Source organism: Camarhynchus parvulus, chromosome 4A (genome assembly GCF_901933205.1).
Source record: "Camarhynchus parvulus chromosome 4A, STF_HiC, whole genome shotgun sequence".
Classification (NCBI taxonomy): domain Eukaryota; kingdom Metazoa; phylum Chordata; class Aves; order Passeriformes; family Thraupidae; genus Camarhynchus; species Camarhynchus parvulus.
In genome coordinates this window covers 17,984,066-18,000,546 of record NC_044600.1, presented here as the reverse complement: position 1 = coordinate 18,000,546, position 16,481 = coordinate 17,984,066, and the positions used below count along the sequence as shown (strand labels likewise).

The 16,481-nt window shown below is 48.5% G+C and overlaps 1 protein-coding gene across 1 annotated transcript in view; it reads left to right on the top strand.

The window, feature by feature from the left end:
- LOC115914822 (vascular endothelial growth factor receptor kdr-like) overlaps positions 1 to 16,481 on the top strand; it is a 123,327-nt gene that overhangs the window by 69,367 nt on the left and 37,479 nt on the right. The window contains exons 10-12 of the mRNA XM_030967602.1: positions 625 to 775; positions 3,177 to 3,282; positions 11,032 to 11,140. Of these exons, the coding sequence (XP_030823462.1) occupies positions 625 to 775; positions 3,177 to 3,282; positions 11,032 to 11,140 (366 nt within the window). The remainder of the gene's footprint in view (positions 1 to 624; positions 776 to 3,176; positions 3,283 to 11,031; positions 11,141 to 16,481) is intronic.

The window sequence follows — 16,481 nt, the reverse complement described above, 5'->3', positions numbered from 1 at the left end:
ATTTCCAGTCTGAGGGTGTGATCTCGTGGCCCCTCCAGATGTGAGCAATGCCATGACATTTTTAATGGCATTCACCGGCTTGGTGAGAATTTCTTGGCATTTCTCTCCAAGTGTTTTCCCCACACCACTCCTTCCTCACTCTCTTCTCCCCTCCATCCAGTGCACATTACACACACACAGAAAAGGAAAGATTCCAGGTGAAAAAGGTGTTTTTTCCCAAAGCCCTGAGGACCTGGTGACTTTAAAGCAGCTGCTTGAAAAGGTTCCTCTCAGGAAGGGACATCACCCCTCCAATTCCATTTTGCCCACAGTCCAGGACTGATCCTGATCCTGCAGCCAAGATGTGACCATGAGATGTTCCATGGCACGAATTTTCCAGAATTTCAGCAGGTCCCCAACACACTTGAAAGGGATTAGTATGAATGTGGTAGCATTGCAATGTGTTTTGTGAAATACCACAACCAACACCCTTGTTTCTGTGAAGGAATATTTTCAGAACTGCTGGGAATTCCCCAGAACATCAGGAGCCTCACTGGATCATCACTTCTCTCAACAAAATGTTCCAAAACCTTTTATGGATGTAAATTTGCTCATTTGAATTTTGTGGGGTTTTTTTGTCTTTAGAGAGACCCAAGATCTATGAAAAGGAAACAGATTTTCATAAGGTTGTGAAGGTGGAATTGAGAAGCAAACACGAAATCCAGTGCACAGCAAGTGGGAATCCTGAGCCCAGGATCGAGTGGAAGTGGCAGCCCTGCAGCCTCACAGACACCCTGTAAGTGACTTCCCTGTGGATGAACATGCTCCTGAATTGTTGGGTATTTCCAGCCAGGTTTTCATTCCACTCCATCCGGATGATCTGAGCTAAAATCACAAGCAGAGTGAAGATCTCCAGGGTTCTGAGCCCAGCTGGTTGTGTTTGTGCACCTTGTGTATTACCTGAATCGTGTTAAATAACTTTAAAGTGACTAAAGATCATTGAATTTTCCTTCACCTTGACCAGCCATGCCCCTCTGACTTTCCTTAGCCCTGTTGAATGCTGTGAATATTTGACAAGGAAATCCAGCAGGATGTGTGGGCAGAGCTAACACACCTTTTTCCCTGCAAGAGCTTTTCCCAGACAAACCTGCTGAAGGCTTGGCTTCCTTAAATCCATATGGGATTCATGGCACTTCCCAAGGGCTGTCTTCACTCTGCACTCTGGGCTCAGGCTCCTGTGGCAGCCTCCTGTGGTGAGAGGAAATTGTGTCTTACTGGGGGCCCTTCTGTGCTGCAGGCTGAGGTGTGAACACGCAGCAAAGTCGCTGGGTCAAACCTGCCAGAGAGGAAGGAGGCCAGGGAAAGCCAGGATGCCTTTGGAGATTTGCCTAAGGAGACTTTCCCTTTGCTCCTGCAGCTCCCTGAGCAGAGGGGTCTGCAGAGAGAGGCCTGGGCTGATGCCCATCACTTCCCTGGTAGCCCCTGGGCACGTGCAGGAGCCAGGTCCTGCACAATTCTGACCACTTCAGCTCCTCCCTGCAGTGAGAGGAGTGAAATCCGCTTTTCCACCCATTATAAAAATGAAGACAAATCTAGAGAGCAAGGGAGAAAATTCCTGGATAGTGGATTGCTTATTTTCTCACTCGTTTGTTGCTGTGAATGGCAAGCCATGAGACAGGAAAATCAGGGAGAATCCTTCCCCAGGTGTTCTGTACAGCACAGGGATGTTGGGTGATGCAGCCTGAGCTGCCCTGTGTGCCTGCCCCAGGGAGGTATCCCCAGTTACTCTGCTCCTAAGGGAATAACCTCAGGGATTTGATGGCTTTGTGGGCACTGCAGGACAGCAGGAGACACAGGGCTCTGCTTGGGAGGGGTTCAACCACATGGAAACAGGTTCTGCATCCTCTAGGAAAACCACAGAGGTGACCCAAAATCTTTTCCAGACCTCTCAGTCTAGGGGGAGAGAATTGGCCACGAGTGCTGAATTCAGCCAGATCCAAACCAGTGACCTGGTGGCAAAGGACCTCACATAACCCTTGTTGCAGCTTTCTGGCTCTCTGATCTTATCAATTTAAATACAATTGCAGAGTGGCTCTACCTCTGCTGGCCCCAGGGGCAGCCTTATCTTGCTGCAGCAGAAGCTGGAGGAGGATTCCTGTGGGAAATGACACAGCCCCCATTTCCTTCTGTTGTCTGACTTCCTCTCTCTCTCTCTTTCTCTCCCCCCACTCTGCCTCAGCAGTGCCCTTTGAATCCCTGAGCACCAGCATTGTTCCTTAGAGCTGGGATGTGATTTTACTTCCTCTGAGCTTTTCCCCTTCATCCTCAGGACAGGATTGTGCCTTGCAGGAAGTCCCTCAAGATCTTCTAATTAGGCCCCTCTGAGAGCCTCAAACCCTCCCCTGGCCCAGGGTGTTGCCCCTGTGCTTTGTGTGGCTTTGGCAAAGGCATGGCTGATTTATGGAGGGATTTTGTGCAGCATCAGCCCTTGATCAGTGCCTGTAAAAGTCCATTTTACCTCCTGAGACCCCGTGGTGGGCTCAAGGCCTTTGCATTTCTAGGAATGAGAAGAGCTGTGTCTCTGCTCAGTCTTACCAAGCTGAGGAAGATGGGAAAGGTTTTTGCCCTGGATGGTGCAGCTGGACCTTCCCACATGAGATGTTCCACACTCTGCTCCTAGCCCATCTTCCAAAATGAAGATTGAAAAGTGTCTTCTGTGGAATGTGCAGCATTAAAGGGGCCTTCTTTATTTATTTATAAAGTATTTATCCATTCTACTCCCTCAGCCCTCTCTTCCTGTTGGAAGCTGAGCACAGCAGACACTCAGCAACATCCACCTCCCCACAGTTTGGAGTGACTGGCATTTTGAATTTGGAAATATAACTTATATTAGCCAGATAAAACTCACATGGTTTAATTAATTGCCCAGTGTTTTCCATTTCTAATCTTTGCAAAGATTGGGAGGTTCATTGCTGGTCATGCACTGGTTTTGTTTGCCTCAGTCAAGATGCCTTGTAAATAATTTGGAAATGTTGCAAAGAAGGAATGGAGGAATTTCACAAAGATGTAACAGACTCCAGCACCAACAGTTCTTAGGAGTATTTAAGACCTAAGATTATTGTCTAAAATTGACATTTTCTCACTCCAATACACCTCCCTGCTTACCTTGAACACCATCTCTGCTTTTCCACCTCCAGGTGCAATCCTGAGGGGCCAAAAGTTGTGGTTTCAGAGAACACAGTCATAGGAAACAAGATCAGGAGCATTGAGAACACCCCCATGAGGCAGGAGGATAAACCAAAGGTATGTGTGGGATGGGGTGGCCTGGGGATGATGTCAGGGGATGCTCACCCCCAGCTCGTGGTTCCCAAGCTGCTGAGGGTTCTTTGCATGCTTGGAATTCCCCAGTGCTGGGATCATCCCAGATCTCTGCTGTTTACAAATGCTGGGATTTGGGAATGATGTCACCCACCCTATTTAAACTCTCCCAAGACTTCTGGGTCAAAACCTTCTGTGTCTCCCTCAGTCTTGAGAAAGTGTGAGAGTGGTTCAGTTCGAGGGGTGCCGTGATGTGAATGCTGATAAGGACTCTGAGTTCATGAAACACTTGCAGAGTTGTTGGTCCTGTCCCTCTTTGTCCTGTCCCCTCTGTCCTGCTCCCCTTTGTCCTGCCCCCTCTGTCCTGCCCTGTTTCCTCACTCCCAGCAGCAGGAGCTGAGCAGGGGCGGTCACAGTGCACAGGTGCCTGCTCTGATTTCAGAGTGTGCAGCTCTCAGCTTGAAGCCACTTCCCTGGAACAATAAAGGAGGGAGAACCTTCCTTGGACACTTCCCTGCCTGCTCCCCCTTCCAGCAGCCCTGGGATCACCCTGCCTGTGTGAACTGCAGAGATCCCAGCAGGATTCCCTGTTCAGTGTCCCCCAGGTGCCTGTGGTGACACTGGCTGGTGTTCCACATGTCCAGGCTGGGACTGTGCAGTGGATTTGGCTCTGCTGGGCTCTGGCTGGGATCACCTGCTGGACTTGCAGTGGGTTTGCAGCTCCAGGTTTGGAGGTGGATGTTCCACATGGTTCAGTGTCTGATCCTGCAGGGTGCTGGCTCCAGTCCTGGCTCACCTTTGAGCACAGGAGAATCTTTGAGTTAGTCCCATGCTTAAAGTTAAGCACAAAGCTAAAGTGCTCCTCTGGACTGGCTCCAGACCAAATCAGCATCTGGCAGGATCGGTGCCTCAGCCATCTGCTCTTTCTCAGGAGACTTTCCAGTTCTAAACATAATCCAAACCAGAGCTCTGAAAACATAGAGCTTGGGCTGGGAAGGAGAAAATCAGTGTTCGCCTCTCATTCCTGAGTTTTTCCATTGCTGGGAGATATTTATAAATTTGGATGTATTTAGATGGCATAGTGCCCCTTAAGCTCTGGCTTTAATGTATTCTTTAAGAATTTTACATCTTAGGTAAAAGCAACCCCCTAAAAGTGCTATGATTTATAAAAATGGAGGTTGGTGACATTTACCTTCAAAGTTTCTTCTTTTTCTAAGACTTTTTGGTTGCTGCATGGGCTGACAAGAGCTTTGAGACTCTCAGAGCTACTGTTTCTCTCCATATATATTATATATATATAATCAGCTTTTCATTATTAAAGTTAGGAGCTACATAATTTTACAATTTATAGTATACTCATTCTTTTTCTGCCTGGCTGAAAACACAGTCTGAGGTACTTCCTATTCACTCTTATATCCTGATTAAGATTTATTCAAATTAATATAACTAAATTATAGGAATCTCAGGTTTCACTCCCTGCTTACATTGCAGACAGTTCCTCTCCTTCCCCCTTTCTGAAGTTCAAGACTGTGTTAATTGGAGTCTTTATATTATAGAATATAATTTTTTTAAAGTCTCCAAGGAAAAGGTCTTCAGACTTTTCCTAGAGTTTTATCAGTTGTTATTCTCATCAGAAATGGAACAGACCAATCCATTCCCACCATGTCCCAGCAAGTAATTCACCTACACTGACCAAGGAGATGAAAAAATAAAGATGCTGGAGTCTGAGCTTTCAGGAGCTGTGTTAGGAACCTGGGATTAGCTGAAGTTGGGGGTTTTCCTGTGGGATTTGAGCTGTCCCATGAGCACTGGAGTCTAGGGCAGAAGGTACAATTCATCTGGGCTCTAGGATTTGTCAGCACCCAAGAGTTCATCCTTGGAGCTGTGGCACTAAAAGCTGGTCCAGCCACATGTGGAAACTTGCATTAACTGTTTAGAGCTGCTAAAAATATGGAATAACTCCCCTGGAATCACCAGATCCAGAAATTTGCCCAAAGCAAGCTGGCAGGACAGCAAGCATTGGTTTTTCCAGCAAACCCCTGATGCTCTTTGATCACATGAAACTCTTCAGACATCTCCTGACAGAAGTGCCATGTAAAATTGAGCTCTCCTGTCATCTTCCTCATCATGATTATTCCATGAGTATTCCACAGACAGAGAAGTGAATTTCCCCTCCTCCTGCCTTCCTAAGCCTGAGTCTCACTCCTGAGGAAAAGCACAAGGTTATGGTTCAGGGAATGATGCACTTTAGTGAAGTTTTGGTCAAACAGTGACCAATGAAATGGTCACACAGTTGAGGCAGTTGCACTGTGATAGTTTCATTTTCCCTGGGGTTTGGGGCCCACGCTGAACTTCTCACTTTGGGAGTTAAAGCACTGCATGGCTCCTCTGAATCTGCTTTTTCACACCAGGTGTAGCACCCGTGACTTCAGGAATTGCCTGACTTTTCAAGTCACAAGGAGCTAGGTTGCTATTTTATTTTCTTTCCTGTTAGCAAAATAACAAACTGCCCTGAGCTTGGGACCAGCAGAAGGGAATAGCAAGACTCATGCATAATTCAGCTCTCTCTGGGGGGTTCTTTTCATCTCTTTTCTCCCTTTCATGTCTGTATGAGAGTGGCCAGGCCACGTGGGTGTTTCTGCTGGTGAAATTCACAACCACTCAAGAAAACTGACCCAAAAATGCCAAGTTTAGACCTCCTGAAGGAACAAAAAGTCTCCATTAGAGCAGTGGGATGTGTGTGGTGAGAAGTGTGTGAGCAGCTCAGGCAGGCTGTTCAAATCTGTCACTTCCAGGAGCTTCTCCATGCCTGTCAGCCCAGGCTGTGCCAGGGAAGGGGACAGCACAGGGACAGGATTGGGACACTGCAACTGCTCCCTGGGGATCAGCCCAGGTGTGCCAGGGAAGGGGACAGCACAGGGACAGGATTGGGACACTGCAGCCACTCCCTGGGGATCAGCCCAGGTGTGTGAGGCACTGCCCAGGCACAGGAGCTGTCCTTGGTGGGTCTGGTGAGAGCCTGGCCAGCAGCAGGGACATCAGAACTGCCCCTTTGTCTTCCCTGACCTCCTAAATTCACAACCACTCAAGAAAACTGACCCAAAAATGCAAGTTTTGACCTCTTGAAGGAACAAAAAGAACAAAAATCTGCAGTCACTGGAGGAAGGAGCAGGGGGTGCTGATTGCTCAGGACCAGGCAGGATTTACCCACCTGCTCCAGGGGCTGGAGAGTGATCAGTCCCTCCATGCCACAGTCAAGCTCAGTCCCCAGCCCAGTCCAGCAGCTTTCCTGACCTCCCAGTGCTGCCACCAGCTCTGCTCACCCTGAGGAAGGCACTGGCTGCTCCCCTTTCCCAGGGACAGAACACCCCCTGCCAGAGATGGGAGCAAAGCTGGCAGTTCTCAGGCAGCTCCAGCTTCTCTCCTCACTCATGCTCACTCCATCCTTTAGCATGTTTTGAGTGAATGAACTCCAGCCCTGGCTCAGGACTGTCAGGCTGTGCAAACAAGTGCTGTGCTGTGCCACTCCAGTGGATGGATTAGCAGTGAGCTGAATGCTTTCTGTCCCTGCTGAAGTTCTGTAATTCCATCTCCCTGTAGCCACCTCCAGCCCAGCTCTGCCAGAGTCAGACAGCTGAGAAGTTTTCCACCCACGTTTTGCTCTCCTCATCCTGCCCACGGAGAGCTAACGAAGTGAAAGAAGAAGGATTGTTAACTACAGCTCTGGGGTGGGGAGGGGTAGACAAAGGAAAGAGAAAGCAAGCAATAACAAGAGATATTAATTCATGCTGGCTCCAGCTTAGGAAAGGTCTCGTTGCTCTGTCCCTACTACAAGATGTCTTAAAACACTCACAGTGCATGGCTGGGGAATGTTATTTGACTGCTTCTAAAATAACTTATTTTTATCAGTTTGAGAACATTACATATGGACTTTATTGAACTACTCCATCAGGAGTTTTCCCAGCAGCAAGCTCTATTTACTTGTCAGAGCTGTTCTTCAGAAATCATTCATTTTATTCCTTTGCTTATTGAGCTTTAAACTTAGTTTATTCTTTCCTAGTAATTATTTATTAGCTAATAATCCCTTCCTTGGGCTCGCAGTATTGGGTGGCCTTTAGGTTAAGTAATAGGAAATGGAGTACTTAATTCCAAACCCAGCCCAGGCAATGCAGGGATGTGTTTGGTTTGCAGTGAACTCCCAGGATCCCATCCAGCTCCCACTAGGAAGACGTCTAGACACGACATGCCAATAATTTGTTATTAATTAGCCTTGTGCCAGCACTGCCTGCCCAGGAGCTGAGGGTGGGGCAGCCCCTTGTCACTGCTGCTCACAGGGCCAGGGAAGCTGGAACCTGCACATTTCCAGGCTGTAAATAGTTCATTGATGGCATTTTCAGCGCAGAGGCACAAAATTTTAAGGCAATTGCAGGTTTCACATCAATCATTATTCAGCTCAGCAGAGAGTGCTGCACTCTGGGTTTTCTGAGAAGCAGCTGTAGGGTGAGCTCTGCCTTGATCATGGAATCAATCCCAGAGGGGTTTGGGGACTCAGAGACCCTCCAGTGCCACCCCTGCCATGGCAAGGACACCTCCCACTGTCCCAGGGTGTCCCAGCCCCAGTGTCCAGCCCGGCCTTGGGCACTGCCAGGGATCCAGGGGCAGCCCCAGCTGCTCTGGGCACCTGTGCCAGGGCCTGCCCACCCTGCCAGGGAACAATTCCCAATTCCCAATATCCCATCCAGCCCTGCCCTCTGGCAGTGGGAGCCATTCCCTGTGTCCTGTCCCTCCATCCCTTGTCCCCAGTCCCTCTGCAGCTCTCCTGGAGCCCCTTCAGCCCCTGCCAGGGCTCTGAGCTCTCCCTGGAGCTTCTCCTCTCCAGGTGAGCACCCCCAGCTCTCCAGCCTGTCCCAGAGGGGCTCCAGCCCTGGAGCAGCTCCGTGGCCCCCTCTGGACTCACTCCAACATGTCTCAAGCTTTCCTACCCTGGCTATGATTCCAGGAGTGGAAAATATTTCTCCAGGTGCAGGGACTCAGCACACACAGGGATTATCCCCTCAGAATTTTTCCACTGTCTGCTGAAGGTCCCCAGATTCTGGGATTGTGCCCCTGCAGAGTCCAACAGTTTGCACTGTTAATAATGGGGAAAGATCCTTGAGTTTGGGTGCTCAAGTTAAAACCATTTTTTTATTAGGGATGGCATTTAGAAGAACAAAATCCTTATCCCAACCTGCCACTGTGACCAAACACACACAGACTTCAAATTTCAGCTACCAAACCAACGAGGATTAGGTTAGTTTGACCACTGAGAACTTTATTTCAGATGTTGGAAAGATAACTGGGCTCCCAGGCTCAGGGGCACACAGCTGGAGTGAAAGGTTGATACAGAATGATTTCAAGGGATTCCTCTTACAAGAAAGTCACTCAAAATCCTGAATTGCCAGCTCTGGGATCACATGTAGGTCTCTGTTAGGTGCTGTTGGTTTAAAAGGTCACAGTTTGGAGGGCTCTGGGAGGTGCCAGTTGTGGGCCCAGGCAGGGAAGTGCCTGATCTCTGGTGCCCAGGTGTGTAAGGGTTTGGGATCCAAGTGCACAACAAGGACCAGAGCATCCAAACAAGAAAATTACTTTCTCTCTATTCCTCAGTAGTTTGGTTTGGGATTTTTTTTTCCTCTATTCCTCAGTAGTTTTGTTCCCCCAAGAATTTGTCCCCAGATTATTTCCCACTGTCATTTACCATCTTTTTCACCTTCATATCTAGACACAACTGAGATTAGCTCCAATGAGGTCTCAGGACAGCTATTTGCTGTATTTTTTTTTCTTTTTCTATTTTCCCACTGCCCTGCCAGACTTTTCCTGAGTTATAGAGCTGCAGATATCAGCATCTGTCTGTGTGTATGCTCATGAGCATTTACCTCTGGGCCACCAAGCAGCTTGAGGCATTGCATCAGTGTTTAGAAGAGCCACAGTGTCACCCCTAACACTTTGGACATGTCCCAAAATGGATATTTTATTATTTTGCCTGGCTCTGCAGTGTTATCCTCCACTTCCCAGCTAGAGCTGTCACTTAGAAAGACTAATTGCTGTTAAAAGCTGTCCAAATGTATCCCCTCCTGTCCTCAGCACATACATTTATATTGGCTTTTGCTCTTCCCAAACATGAAATGCTCAGCTCCAGCAGCCATGAGGAGGAAGATGTTGGTCCTGATTCAGCAGGAATTCCAGAGTGCTGCTCAGGGCTCTGGGCATGTGCTCCTTCCCAGCCCATGGCACTGGGCCACTGCTCCAGGACCAGCAGCAGCAGGAGGAGCAGGCTGCTCTTATGGCCAGGCTGGTTTTATAGCCAAGGCACAGCTATTTTCACATCATAAATCACTCAGGACTGCACAGCTCTTTCTGTGCTGGACGCCAGAGGGAGTTGGGTTTGCTGCTCTCCTTTTTCACCCCTAAATTTGGGGGTTCCCCATTCTTACCATGAAAAGTAAAGACTTTTCCACTCAGCCCTTATTCTGCTGCAAATGCTCACCATCAGAATGGCAAATGCACATGGGATCAAAACCTTTGGAACTCATTTCCCTGTAGGATTTAAAGTGTCAGATCTCAGCAAATCTTAAATAACTCAGAAAATTCATCCCACACAGCTCTAGACACTCTCATAGGGCAGCTTTAGGAGGGGTAAAGGAATGTTTTGTGTGAGTTTAGTTTAGGATATTAAAAAGAAAGTCCAGAGATGCTTCTGTGCACTTCAAAGAGCTCTCTGGAGATAAGGACAAAGGGCCAGAGGGTGTTATAAGTTTTGATTCTCAAAGGCCTTAGAGAGGATGGCAAAGAAAGTGATATTTGTTCCAAATGTGAGGGCTCAGAGCTCCTCAGGTGAATGGCTGCAGGGGAAGCAGAGAAATCCTGCAAGAACATCTCTGTCCTGGTGGCTCAGGCCCTGTTTTCCTGCTCCCACTCCAAAGGAATACAGGGAATAATTAAAGGCTTGGTCTGTGGATGTTCCTGTGTGAGCCTGAGAGGCTGCACTGTGACAGGGACAGGGCAGTGCCACATGGCTGGGCCTTGGGAGGTTTAAGGAGCACAAGTTCCTAAGGACATGTTTGAGCTCAGCCCCAGGAGTGACAAAACCCCCTCCTTTTCTGATGTGGTGAAGCTCAGGACAAGTGCTCCTTCCTTCCCCTCGATCCTCCCTTTCTGCATTTGCCAAGTGTTCCAGCACTGGCAGCTCCTCCAGAGCTCCCTTCCTCACTGAACCAGTCCTGTGCAGCTCCAAGGAAGGGGTTTGGACTCAAGGGGCTCCCAGCAATCATTCCCTCCCTTCCCTGAGGGGAAAAACAAAATGCTGCAATACTCTTTGCACCACATCCATAGGAATTACCTATGCAAATGTGGATATTCCCCACACAACCCAGAGCTGAAAAGCAGCAAAGGGAATAGTTGGCTGTGGGACTGTGTTTGGATGGATCCTCCAGGCCCTTCCCTTCAGCTTTTTGCTTGATGTTGTCACACAAAGACCTTGGCAGTTTCTCAGGAGGACCCTGTTTTTCATGGGTAAGACAGGGGAAAAAAGGAATGAGGAGGGAAGAGAATTCGCTGGGCTGAGACGCCAAGAGACAAAAACCAAGTAGCAGGACTTGTCTGGGACTTTCACCCATTATTAACTAGAAACAACTTTCTTAACAGCTTTTTACCCTCACACACCCTCAGAGCCATTCCTTGTGTTCTCTCTGTGGGCAGATTGTGAGCACCCTGAGCATGGAGGACAGCAGTGCCTCGGGGATCTATTACTGCGTGGCTGCCAACAAGGTGGGCGAGGAGGAGCGGAGCATCGCCTTCTACGTGTCAGGTGAGCACCAACACCTCCCCACAGGCACTGCTGCTGCTCTGAGTTCCCTGGCAGCCTGCTGAGTGCTGCTTCACACTCCTGGCCATCCCTGTGTGTTGTTTTTTTTGGAGCAGTCCCAGGCTCCTCACCCCACCCAAGGCAGGTTGGACATGTCCAGCCCCGATGGCTCTTTGTCCTTTGCAGCTGCAGCCCCAAGTCCCCCTCTGTGCCTTAAAGCAGCACTGGTGACATTTGAGAGCTGTCCTTGGGAAACCTCTGGCAAAGCTGAAGCCTTTGTGGTGTTCCAGAGGCCTGGAGCCTCTCCCTGAGCCAGCAGGAAGGTTGGTCCCCAAGGAAATCAGGAGGCACACAAAGGTGAGCAAGGCCAGGATGCAGCCCAGTGCAGGGCTGGTGGCACTGGGACATTGGAGCCCTGCCTGGCCCTTTGCAGCGCCTTTGTGCAGGGAGGAGGTTCTCCAAAGAGCACAAATCCAAACAAATATCCACTTAACCTTTCAGCACAGGGATTCTTTAGGAGTGAGATCAACATCTACATCATGCTTTCAGGAGAGATGGCAGTTCAAAAAGAGAGGAGAGTCCAGGGACAGCCTCGTTCAGGTGCTCACCCAGAACAAACTGAAACGTTTCTGTGCTCACTTTCTGGATGAGTGCATGCTGGCTGGCAGGATTTGCATCAAAATATCGATTTTTAGAACAAAGAGTGCAGAAATGTCCTGGAAAGTAAATGTCTGATTCTCACTACTTGGTTCCTTGCCCATGAAGAAATTGGGAGGCCAGAGCTCGCTTGTGGCAGGAATCTGCACTCCTGTGCCTCTCCTCCCTCCTGGCTTGTTTGACTCCATTGCTGCAAAGGAATCCAGCACCTTTCAAATCCTTCCAGCTAAAAAAGGGCTCACCAAACACTGTTCCCATTGGTGTTACACAGTGTGCCAACAGAAAAATGCCATCCAACAATAATGAAGCAGGAGCCATGGAGGGGAAAGATTTCACCTCCATTAGAGATGACAGGAAACAGGAGCGGCTTTCAGCCTCCAAAAGGTATTTCACAAAGTCCCAACTCTCATTTACTCAGGGAAATGCCCTTCAAGGTGCATTTTTTGGAGATACAGCTCAGGTATAGGAGGTCTCCTTGATGTCCAAGGCAGGCTGAAGACCTGGTATTAATTTTCCACCTCACCACTTCCAAGTGTTGAGTGTCCTGCTGGAAATTCTGCCAGCTGCTGTGGCTGGGTGGGTTATCCAACTGAACACAGAACTGCCACCCTGGGTGACTAAACCCAAAGAAATAAGCCAGGAACACAAGGTCAGATACAAAGGGTTAGATCATCCCATGCACCTTGCACAACTCTGGTTTATTTTAATTATAAAGTTATGTAGGGGCTTTTTTTTCCATCCACAGTGAAGTAATATTTCAAATTTTTTATTTGAAGTTCCATCTAGCAATGTTTTTAGACACAAGTGGTTTAATCATGCAGTTTGAATGATGAAGGAAATGAATCACTGGGTGAAATTACTGACAGTGGTGATGGTGGGAATGTCTCCATTCACCCAAGCAGGGCAGGAGGTGAACAGGCCTTGGTCAGGCAGATGTGTTCCAGCCTGGGAAGGAAAACTGGGAGTCTGCACCACTCTGGGGAAGAGGCAAATGCTGACCAAGCATGACTGGCTTTTGGAAGTGCTGTATTTAAAAATAGTGGTGTTTATGGATTAGAAAGGAATGAAAACTTTCTAAATGTGGCTGTCCTGGTGCTAAACTAGGTCATGCTGCAGCAGTGAACAGCAGCAGTGCCCTGCTGTGGGCTTCCTCCACGAGAGGGTCCTCTCTGAGTGCTGCTCCAGCAGGGCCAGGCTGTGGGGAGAGCTCTGCAGGTCATCCTCACACCTGCAACAGCTGGAGCAGCTCCAGGTGACTGTGCCCAGGAGTTTTCCCCTGTCTCAGTGTTGAGGGACATCCAGGGATGGCCTGAGGGGCTCCAGGCAGAGGAGGCCCAACAGCACAAGGCTCTGAGCTGGTCACTTTGTGGGTTTCAGGAGGTTCATTCTGTGCAGGTCAAACCTCAGGGCTGAGCTGAAGGCTGGGGTAGAGCTTGGGAGCACATGAGCAACACGTGGGACTTTGGGGCATCTGGGAAATGTTTGTAGCGTTTCTCAGCTCTCTGCAAAGCAGCTGCAAGTGTGGCACCCCTTAATTCATTCAGCAATTTGCTGATTTTAAAGACCTGCTCTCCCATTATCTCCTACCAACAAACCAGCTGCTGCTCCCTGAGCTGCTTTCAGACCTTCTGGCTGAATTGGGCTTAACTCACTTCTCCCTGGTGAGAAATCTGAGGGTGACACAGAGGCTGAACTCCCTCAAATCCCTGTTCCACTGGGGCAGGGTTGAGATGTTTTCCCAGGACATGGCAGAGTGTTCCAGGGACACTTCCTCAGGTGTTGTCCAGGCTGCTCTCTGGGGATGTGCTCACTTCAGTCTGATGTTTTCACCACCACCACCTTCATTTCAGAAAAATTAATTTATCCCTGTGGAATAATTGTCAGCAACCATTTTGTTCTTCCACTGCAGAACCCCCACAAAAACTCCCACGGACACCAGAATTAGCACTGGGCTCTATTTTTAAATCATTTCTCTGCCAGCAGAGTTCATTTCATGAGGGGTCAGCAGGGTTTGGAGATCACTCAGAATCCAAACCTTATAAGGGGTCCAGAGTGATGAGAAATCTCACGATGCAGTGGCAGCCCCTCCTTCAGATGTCCTGGCTGTCACTGTCCCTCTGCAGCCCTCTGCAGTCTCTCCTAAAGGCACTTATCCGTCATGTCCTGGCCCAACTCCTACTCCAGGATTTTTGTTTGGTGTCAATCCAATCAAGATCTGACCCTGCCTGCCTTTCCCACCCCTGCTCTGACTCCAGAGTTCCCATTTAAGCCTTGGGTGAGCCACCAGATGCTCAGAGATGTCATTGTCCGGCTCCAAAGGACATTCCAAGCAGGCTGCAAACTCCCCAGTGCAGGGAAAAGCTGCCCTGGTGTCTCCTGCAGGGATTCTCTGCCATGGACAAGTGTCACTTAATGTCATTTAATGGCTAATCTCTGCTCTGCACCTTGGAAAGGGCAGCTCCACAGAGCTGCAGGTCCAGAGTAAATCAAATTCCAGCCTTTGTCTGACTGCACTACATTCAGCACAGTGGGATCCCACCCATCTGAAAACTCAGAGTGTTCTGGGAATATAAATGAATTATGATAAGAATAACAAATAATAACCATAGCCCTTTTTTCAAGGGTTTATCTGATTGCCAAAACAACTGAGAAAAATGGAGTTAAAGATTTCTGCCCGAAAGAAAATATTGCATTTCCAGCAGGAGATAAAAATCTGCTCTCAGATAGCAGAACAATGGATGAGCTGGGCTGTTCTAGGAGTTTGTGCCACTCCAAACTGCTCATTCCCGAGGTGTTGACAGCATTCCTGACAAGCACCACTGCTCCAGATAGAGGGGCTCCCCCTTGCCTCCATCCCTGTTCCTGGTGTAACCCCCCCTGCCAGGCCCAGGGCTGGAATTTGGGTAAGAGCAGAAGTTTTGAATTACACAGATTATTGTGCAAAGCACAGGAAATTAAAAACAATTAATTCCTTGTAAATACAAATGGAGCCAGCCTTGCCTTTGATTTATGCTGCCTTTTTACCTCCCCCCAATGGCTCCTTTCCCTCTCTTGCCACGGAATCCCACACGGTGGAGGGGGAAATTCGCAGCTACTATGCTGTAATCCAACACCAGAGACAAATGTTTGGTGACTGCTGATAAAAGGGAAAAGGCCCCGTGGTGTATTCTTTCAGCCAACTTATTAGGAGCCTTCTAAAACACAGTATCTGTTCAGAGAAAGAAGTTAATCACTGCTCAGGTTCAGGATTATGTAAGCAAAGCTGTCTGAGAGATGAACTGACTTGAAATGTGCTCTCCAAGCTGCACTCACTCCCCTGATAATCCAGGTAGGAGGAGAAAAGAGAGAGAAGAGCATGAAAAGACAGAGCAGAGCAACTTCTTTTTTCCTCTCTTTTTCCTTCCACTGCAATGAAAATTAATGAATATTCTATTGGAGCTGAAAGAGCTGCTTGAAAGGCAAACAAGATGGGAGAGAATAGCACAGGTTCCAGCTAAAAATATTCAAAATGCTAAATAAAAAAATGTCAGGAGAAGGAATGATAAGAAAAACAAGCCAGGCCTCTGCTCCCAGAATGTTAAGTTGGTAGAAAAAAAACCCTGGCAACTTTCAAGTCCAGCAACAAAGCAAAACTATGGAGCATCCTTCAAAACTCAGGGCTTGGGAATGGACACATCCCATTCATTGGGAATTTGCACCAAAATGCTGCAGCCCAAGCTGTGCCATGCCCCAGGCAGGCTTATCCCGAGGGATGCTGCACTTGTTCCATGTTTTGGCTGGAGAGATTCAGGAGATGTGAAATGCTGCTCGTGCCACAGCCCAGTGTCCCACTGGCTCTCAGTTTGCCCTTTTGGGGAGCCCTGGGTGGCCTCAGACATTCCCCCCATGTTAATTAAGCAGGATTTGGACATGTTGGAAGCACGGGACACCAGGAGTGAGCAGTGTCACACAAGGCAGCCTGAGCACACAGCTGGCACCAAGAGAGAGCAACTGAGCCTGACAACACCCTGCAGAGAGCAAACTGCAACTCCAGCACAAGGAAAGAAGAGAAAAATAACAATTTCCACAGCTGTGGCCTGAGGGGGTCTCTTCTCTTTTTGGATCTTTTGTGAAATATTTCTGGTGCCGGTCTTTAAAAACCATGAAGCAAAAGCTCATGGGTTCTACTCCAGATGACTTGGGAAGAAGAGAGACTTTTTAATCATATCTGAAAGCTCCTCCAGGGCTCTGTATTTTATAGAATGTGTGCTTTATTATAAGGCAGATGGGTTATTTCAGCAGCCTCACTGTTTCTGCTCAGCTGCAGCTTCTGCAGAACTTTCTGCACTGGGAGCCCCTGGCCAGGTTCCAGGTGGAATTTGCAGATGGCAAGTGCAGTGCACACTTGTTCTGCTTTAACTCCTGGCCCTCTCAAAGTCCCACCAGCTCATCCTGGCTTGAGGAAGCATCTCACCAACAGCTTGGCACTGAATCATCTCCCAGATTTAGGGCAAACCTGGTCCTGTTGGCCCAGAGTGAGCCCTGCCGAGGGTCCCATCCCTGGTAACATTGATAAGAGGTTCCTCACAACTCTCGGTTGCTTGAAAATCCTGACCTAGCAGACAGCAGAATAATTTCAAATCACTGTGGGAATCCATGAGCTTTCATTCAGGTGTATAGAGCCCTAAAATTAACAAAATCCCAAGGC